This window comes from Akebia trifoliata, chromosome 13 (assembly GCF_017979445.1).
Source record: "Akebia trifoliata isolate Shusen 1 chromosome 13, ASM1797944v1, whole genome shotgun sequence".
Classification (NCBI taxonomy): domain Eukaryota; kingdom Viridiplantae; phylum Streptophyta; class Magnoliopsida; order Ranunculales; family Lardizabalaceae; genus Akebia; species Akebia trifoliata.
In genome coordinates, this window is record NC_141387.1 from 3,869,086 (window position 1) to 3,877,447 (window position 8,362).

Sequence of the window (8,362 nt, forward strand, 5' to 3'; positions counted from 1 at the left end):
TGCAGGTCGGCATGACATTGTGCGAACATGTTACTCATTACCTTAAGTAATACACAGAATTATATTAGTAGATGTTACATTGATATACCCATTGGACAGGTTTAGTCGTGAAATAGAAAATTCTAATGGTCCTCTTGCCCTATGGGCTTCAATAAAAAAATTAATAAAAATAAAAAACATTAAAAAAAAAAACTATCGATAACAAATTTCATGATCTACCTCGAGATGTGTAAAATAAGAACACAAATAATTTTATTGAATTTGGATATTGAAATGGTATAGATCTCTATACATTCAATTAACTAAGTGTTCTCCTTTGCATTTGTGGATAATTGACTGGAATGCTTGATCTTCAGTAGTGGCTTTGTGTGGGTCTTCTTCTCCCCGAGCTTCATGCTTGATCAACTAAAAAGATCTTTGGGTTTTTGAATGATTGCTTGGGGTGTTTGATTTTCTATAGAGATTTTGTGTAAATTTTCCATATAACCACAATATCAAGTGCCTGAGGATCTTTAAAGGGATTGATGGCAATCACTACAAGAAAAATTAGCTACCACAACCACTTTTTGTGACGGTCAAAGTTTGACCGTCGCAATATAATGTTTTTTTCTCCCAAACTCACTAACTCTATTAACTCACTCACTCACTCACCCGAAATCTATCTTCGTTTTCTCTGTCGCTCGTCTCAAACGAAATCTGTCTTCGTTTTCTCTGTCTCTCTTGTCTGAAATTTGAAAACGAAGCCTCACTCTCTTTCTCTCATCTCCGTTGATTGATTTAGTACAGAAGGAATCGACACTCGAAAACGAAGCCTCACTCTCTCTCTCTCGTCTGCAAATCGATAGATCTGTCTCTCTTTCATCTCATACTCGACAGATCTGTCTCTGTCGATCTCTCTCTGCCTCTCTGCCTCTCTACCTCTCTACCTCTCTATCGATCTCTCGCTCTCTTGATCTCTCAAATGCGCGAGGGTTCAACTAAATAGATCCGATTTGATTTCGACCTCGAAAATTTAGGTATGTTTTTATACATATTTTGTTAATTTTTCTCTTCAATCGATCCCTAAACCCTAGATTTTTCTGCATATTTTGTTGATTTTTCTATATAATCTTAATTTCTATAGGGTTGATTCAAATTTTGATTTGATTTCAAACCAAAATCCCAATTTCTATGATTTTAATTCAATTTTTGGTTCAATTTCAAACTAATACCCTAATTTCTCATTTTTATAGCTAACTAATATTCAATTGAACAAAATCAGATTTCAGGAGACAATCACTCCCCAATTCTGCTTATCAAATCTGAGAACTCACTTAGATTATCAAGTTTTCTCTCAGATCTGTATTAATTTTTTCATTTGTTAATGGTTAGAAAGCTTTGAAAGAAAGTCTAGCCCACATAGTCACATTTTGTAAACTCTCCATTGAATTTCATTTCTGTATCACAAAATTTGAATATTTACATATACAGATGAGAAGCCAGCAATCAAAATTGATTAACCATATCATTTCCGGATAAATAGAATCAAAATTTAAAAAATAATAATAAAAGATATTATGGGTGCTATGTTTTTCTTCGCTTACCAGTAACACGTATCCATGACAATGTGGCAACTACATGATCAAACCTTTTGTAACTAACAAGAAACTTCTTCCTCTTACAATCTTCATTGGCTTCAACAAAACAAAAAAAAAAAAGACACATTAGTTAAGGTCTCAATTATAAAATGAAATGAACCCATAATTATTTGGCTTAATTGAGCAAACAAAAGTTGGATTCATGAATCATGTTTGCTAGTACAGGTAAAAATTTGTTGATCAGCAATGAGATGTTTTTTCACAAGTAAAAAAATTTGTTAGTCATGAAGGTGGCTTTGCTCTGTAGGAGAAGTCGACATGACCTCTAAAGGGGAAAAACGAAGAAGCCAACACCCAATACATATGAAATAAGAAGAAAGTGATACCAAATGATACTTGCTTGAATGAAGGAGAATGACAAACACACTCTTTATAGATAAATACAGAAGTGTTGTGTTAACTAAGCTTGTATGTAATGAGTGGAAGGATGACAATGATAGTCATGTATTAGTATTGTCTCCCTTGTACCAAAGGAAGCTATTTTGCAATGTTGGGCTATAGTTCTAGTACAACATATATAATCTAATTGAAACCATAGGTTGTGCGAGTCTAATTGTGTTCCTGGATTTAGTTATACCACTGTTGCATTTATAGTTTATGGTACTTTGTATGTTATATTTTAACATCATTCTTGTGGCTTTGTTTCCTATCCAATGTCAACCCTTATCAATAATTCTTTCTTCTTTTTTTAATCTCTTTGACTTTTATTCTTTTATGGACACTTCTATCTATTTTCATTAGTAAGGGATAAGAGCTTTGTAGATAACACCATATTATATTAAATTGCAACTCATATTATTAATAATACATATTTGATAATCGTTATGCTTTATTCTTTATGCTTCTTTTTGTTTTTAATGTGTGTCCTGCTGTGTAAATATGAGCTTTTGATTCTTATATCAATGTAAACTCATAGATATGTTTAAAATTGAATGAAATCGAACCCACCCATGAACCCATTCTTCTGTAGCTAATGTGGCATCTAGTAAGCAGCCTGTGGCACACACTAATCTAACTTCTGGTACATGGTATAGCCCTTAATTCACTGAGGTCTATTTAACAATGTACATGGTATAGCCCTTTGTCTTCCATTTACATTGTAGTGACAGGAAGGATCAGGAATGTAGGTGTTGCTTCATAAATTGTGAAAATTGGAAATTAGCCCCAAACTCAACCACTAAACTTGTGTGTACTAATGTCTGCCTATTCTCGTACAAAATGCTCCAGGAATTAATCTTTAGATCATTGTTTGAAATGATGTGTTTTCCAGGGTAGAAATGCTACTGGCTCAAGTCAAGCTGTGGATCAATTGCCTGTTAGGAAGGTTTCCACTATCCGTAGCCCATTAAAAGTTGCTTCTCCCATTACTAATGTTTTACCCGACTTTGGATCAAATGCACGTGGATGGGTAGTGGTGGATAGGCCCAGGTTGCACTATGGTGGGGTTTCAAACAATGGAAATGGAAATCAGGATTTGCTAGGTGAACAGAATCGAGGGCCTAGGATGAACAGGTCAAAAAGCCAATGGATGCCAACTAATTCTGTTGATGGCTACTCAACAAAGACAGGATCTACTAGTGAACAGGGAAAGATCATTATCTATACTGATCAGTATAATATGGAAGATTTTCCTGTAAACAATGTTAATGCCAAGTTCTTCGTAATCAAATTGTATAATGAGGATGATGTGCATAAGAGCATTAAATATAATGTATGGTAAAGTACTCCTAATGGGAACAAGAGACTGGAACTAGCGTATCAAGATGCACAAACAATAGTTGCTAGAAATCCAAGAGGTTGTCCTGTATTTCTATTCTTTTCTGTGAGTTTTCTTATAATCAATTTGGGTATTGCTTTTTTCCATCTTTGGTTTTGTTTTAAGCTTTGTTGACGGGGATTCTTTCCAATACAGGTTAATGCAAGTGGGCAGTTTTGTGGTGTTGCAGAGATGATTGCCACAGTTTACTTTAACAAGGATATGGATTTCTGGCAGCAAGATAAATGGAGTGGTAGCTTCCCTATTAAGTGGCATATAGTAAAAGATGTACCAAACACTAATTTTCGGCATATCTTATTAGAGAACAATGAGAATAAGCCAGTAACTAATAGCAGAGACACACAAAAGGTAAGTTGAGTTCTTGTTTGTTCTATTGATACAATGCCTACTGTGGTTTGATACAATGCAGCTAAGGCCGCTAAGTGGGGCGTGCTTGGATGGTTGTACAATGGTGGATACACCCCCTTAATCGATGTTTTCAGCAATGCAAGCTCCGATTTGGTGGACATTGCCATATGCAAGTTTATAATGGTAATGACATTAACTATCTCCAATGACCATTGTGTCATTGAGTGTCTGAATATGATCCATACTGAAAATGGAGGAAGTACCTGCCTAGTTTTCATGTTTGCACTTTGGGTACCATTACTGGTTTGTTATCTTCAGTTGATGGATGCTTTGGGACTTAAGGTGACAAAAACCAATGATTAGGCAAGTTACTTCCTCACAATGATTTGATTTTTGTTTGCTGTTAGTTTTTCGGATTCAAATCGAAGACGGTGCTCAGTTCTGCAGTGGAATCCCGATGTGGCCACCCAACTCATTGTTGCATCTGATGATGATAATTCGCCTACAAATGATCGACGTTTGAAATCTGTTCAGTTTCTGTTTCAGTTTATTCACTTAATCGTAGAGAAAGAAAAAGCGATTTTGTTTGACAGTTTGCTAATTTGCAAACAGGAACTGAGTCTTTAGTCCTTAACTTGTTTTTTTGTCTTAATTAACATGATATCTTGAACTTTACTGCAGTTTATTTGGATTTGTTGTCCTACATATGCTCATGTGCAGAGCTAATATATATGCCTGGAGGCATTACAGAGTAAATTATGCATTTATATTTGGTTTCAAGCAAGGGACAAAGTTGGGTTACCGAAAAGTCTTTCTCCTCAGTACCGGCCTAGAAACACTAGGATTGGCTTGTATTCTTTCAAATCTAGATATGGAGATGGACCCAAAAACCAAAGATTACAAAGCATTCACTGAAGTACTCCCTCTAGTATTAGTTTGTGTAAGATACCAATACTTAGCCAAATTATTCTTTCCCTCTCCAAATTATATATAGACTCAGTTACTAATTTATCTCTTTATGCAACTGGTAATTCTCATAACAATCTACCCATTCAATATCATTTATCGCTCAAGCCGTTTCTTCCTACTCCGATGTTTATACCATTGTATTCTTGCCCCGCTCTACAAGGTAAAGGATGAATTAATTGAATTTCTACAAAAAATGGAAGAGAAATCGGCACTTAAGACAAGTTTATTGATTTTTTATTGTTTGTTATTTCATCACAGGTCACCCTACCAGATTTTTTTTTGGGAGACCAGCTCACTAGTCAGGTTTGACTCCATGGCTCAGGCTAAGTTTCTTTATATAGAGGAACAATTAAGTATAAAAATAACTAGTGTTGTGTAAATGTCTTCAATTTTGTTGGCGGTACGCAGAGTTGCGAGGGTGTAGAGTTTATTAAAAGGGCAATTGTGTAATATTTTCTCAAGGGGTTTTTTTTTTTTTAAATCAGGGTTTCTATTTCATGGGAGATAGACATGTTTTATCAACTCCCAGATTTATAAATAGAGATCTCTTGGGCTGGAAAACTAAAATGAAAATAGTGATTATTCTTGTTCGGATCCATGGATGTAGGGACATTACCAAATCACATAAATCCTTGTGTTTGTGCAATTTTTGTCGGTTTTGCTTTTTCATTTTTTTCTCAAAACCTGTAAGTAATGTGGAACTAGATCCTCAACATTCTAAGAAATCTTGTTTATTCATATGTTTCAGGTGCAAGCCCTTAGGAGTCTTGAGTTCTACATCTGCTACTATGTTTGGGGTGACTTTCGACATAGGCAGACCACTTGCAAGGATAACGCTGTGTATGTCACTTTCAATTTCATCATAGCTACAATTTCGTACTGGTTCCGCTTTCTTCAGGTTGGTCCTTTTTTTTTTTCATATTTGCTTACCATTAACCTCCCTATTGATGTGTTCACACTCATGATATTAGTTCATTCTGTTGTAGTGTCTCCGGCGCTTGTATGAGGAGAAAGATCCAATGCAGGGATATAATGGATTGAAATACATGTCAACTATTGTGGCTCTGGTTATGAGGACTGCTTACACTCAGACCAATAACAAGTCAAATGTTTGGTTGGTGTTTGCATGGATCACCTCAGCCATTGCAGCGATCATGAGTACATATTGGGATATTGTTATTGATTGGGGGCTCCTACAGAGGCGATCAAAGAATCGTTGGTTGAGGGATAAATTATATGAGCAGTTACCCAGCCAGCCATGTAGCTGACATTATAGGATGTTTACTTTGAACAGGAGCGGAGCTAGGATTTTTTTGTAGAAGGGGCAAACTAGTTAATGGTGTATGCTTGAAGATGAATAGTTTTGAAGAGAAATGCGCCATATGTTTATCGAAAATTGAGGAAGGAGAAGAGATCAGGGAGTTGAAATGCAGTCACTTGTTTCACAAAGACTGCATTGACAGGTGGCCACAGTATGATTGTGCCACGTGTCCATTGTGTAGGAGGCCGACGTTAGATGAAGATATGGTGATCTAGCACAGTTCAATGCAAAGTCTGCTAGAAAATAATGGCGATGGAGAGTTGGGTTTGTTCCTTATATATTTGCATTACATCACACTTCAGTATTTGTAAGATATTTTGTTTTAATTACTCAATATCCATTAATTTTTGTAACGTTAAAGTAAAATCAGTAGCTCATCAAGGATGTCTGGTGAGAATTTGTATCAGTCCACTAATAGGTAACAATTTCAAAAGATATTCAACAATGCTGATGTCTGGGGTCAAGGTCATCAATTTCAAAACATAGGGGTATCTCCAATATTCAGCAATACATAGGGGGCTGGTGTAAAATTGGAATTTTTGTTTTTCAAAAGCTTTTACAGCGACGGCCAAAACCGTAGCTATAGATCAAACTTTTTTTTTTAAAAAACCCTATAGCGACGGCCAATATCGGTTGTCGCCATAAGTCCTGCACTTAACGACGTTTTAGTGAAAAATTGGCCGTCGGTATAAGATACAGCGATGGGACTATTAGCGACGACTACCGACGGCCTCCCTGGCCGTCGCTAGATGTCTTTTGCGACGGTATTTATCTCTATAGCGACGGTCACGGCTGTCGGTATAGCCCTATTTTACTGTAGTGAATGGAAAGAACCCACCAAGTGAAATATCCTTGATTTTTTCCATCCCAAATTTCATCATGTTCTACTTCAAATCATATTATGCATTTATGTTCACAAGGTTTGAAGGTCGCAAAAGAAGATGGAATCTTAACATTGAAGAAGGTGAGAAATTTTTTTGAAGATTAAATAAATAAATTCTAAAGATAGGTGATTAGGGATTTCAATCCAAAATTTCATCATCTTCTAATTCAAAATCCTACTCTATTTGTAAGGTTTGGAGGTTAAAAAAGTACATAGAATCTTGATTTGAAGAGGATAAGATTTATTTTTCAAAGGTTCATTACATAGAATTGAAGATTAGTGTAAAAAAAAGTTATTGGTCAAGCAAATTTGCCATATAGAGTTGGGTTCAAGAGCCAATGACATAGTCAATGTGTTTTGTCCTATGTGATCTAAAAGTTCTGAAATTTGATGATTTTTTGTGAGAACGATCTATATGATATGGAGATTATCGTTACCAAAAAAAAAACAGCTCATTCCAAAATTTTGAACCCCAATTTACAAGTTGATGAATAGTAGACTGTTAATTTTTACCGTTATTTTGTAAACCACTTTTGATAGGGTTAGAAATTTCGGAATGTGATGATTTATTGTGAGGATGAACTTGTCATCATAGACATCATCCTAAAGCCCATTCTAAAACTTTTAGCTAATATAGAACAAAACACATTGCCTATATATGTTATAGTCAATATTTTGGTTTGGGTAAAGCCCATAGTCCCATTGGTCCACATGAATTGAAAGTATTCCCAATTTAAAAAAGAAAAAACACTAAGCAAATGTATTGTCGTTCATAGAACCATAGATACTTTCCTCGAGATTCGAGTGTTATACACTCGAGAAAAGTTGATGGTTCTTTTTTACAAAGAGTGCTAAGAAAGTGCTGTTGGATGACAATGAGGCACGTCTATTTACAAAAATACCCACATTAGGAAAGCCCTCAATACACTTGGAGCTCTAGGGACGTGGGGCAGACTCCAAAATTGTACTCTCCTATAGCTCAAAATACTTTAAAAAAAATTGAACTATCCAAACTTAGACAAAAAAAAAAAAAACTTCCACTACTAACGTACACTTCATGATCATCCTCTCGATCCATGGATCCTCTTAATTAATTCTTGGATCATACTCTCAATCTAAGGATCTTCAGGGTTTCTCTTCATAAAAAAACCCAGCAATATGATCTTTTCACCTACATTAGAAGGATTTTGATTTATCTTCTCAATCAAAGGTTTCTTCTTCAAAAACGCCAGCAACATGATCTCTTCACCTACTTAAGAAGGGTTTTTTTTATCAAACGTGCATGTCTTGGAACAAATCCTAACGCTAGGACTGGCTAAATAAGCCCCCAAAGCTCTGCCCCAAGAACCTCCCAAAATCTTCCGACAGAGCGGAAGTGCTGCCGAAACCCTACTAAACCTAGAACAGATTGAAGTCCCATTCGAAAA

The 8,362-nt window shown here is 35.7% G+C and overlaps 1 protein-coding gene and 1 long non-coding RNA gene across 3 annotated transcripts; both read left to right on the forward strand.

Annotated features, from left to right (window-relative positions):
• Positions 1-627: 627 nt before the first annotated feature.
• Positions 628-4,565, forward strand: LOC147387382 (uncharacterized). Of its 2 annotated transcripts, none has more exons than XR_015171424.1 (4): positions 628-1,016; positions 2,908-3,433; positions 3,550-4,125; positions 4,170-4,565. It is a non-coding gene; the product is annotated as an uncharacterized LOC147387382 (long non-coding RNA). The 2 variants fall into 2 exon arrangements; XR_015171425.1 differs by having other exon boundaries at positions 629-1,016; positions 3,550-3,945.
• A 71-nt stretch (positions 4,566-4,636) lies between these two features.
• LOC147387383 (phosphate transporter PHO1 homolog 3-like) lies at positions 4,637-6,221 on the forward strand. Its single transcript, XM_086421438.1, has 4 exons — positions 4,637-4,891; positions 4,990-5,034; positions 5,480-5,629; positions 5,718-6,221. The coding sequence occupies exons 1-4, from the start codon at positions 4,781-4,783 to the stop codon at positions 5,997-5,999; spliced, it is 588 nt and encodes a 195-aa protein (XP_086277564.1). The 5' UTR covers positions 4,637-4,780; the 3' UTR covers positions 6,000-6,221.
• Positions 6,222-8,362: the final 2,141 nt, after the last annotated feature.

Bases quoted from the DNA above. Each gene is read 5' to 3' on its own strand.
- LOC147387383 (XM_086421438.1), top strand. From the start codon at position 4,781: ATGCAACTGGTAATTCTCATAACAATCTACCCATTCAATATCATTTAT. The intron at 5,035-5,479 runs GTTTGACTCCAT...CATATGTTTCAG, and splicing joins GAGACCAGCTCACTAGTCAG to GTGCAAGCCCTTAGGAGTCT. The intron at 5,630-5,717 runs GTTGGTCCTTTT...ATTCTGTTGTAG, and splicing joins ACTGGTTCCGCTTTCTTCAG to TGTCTCCGGCGCTTGTATGA.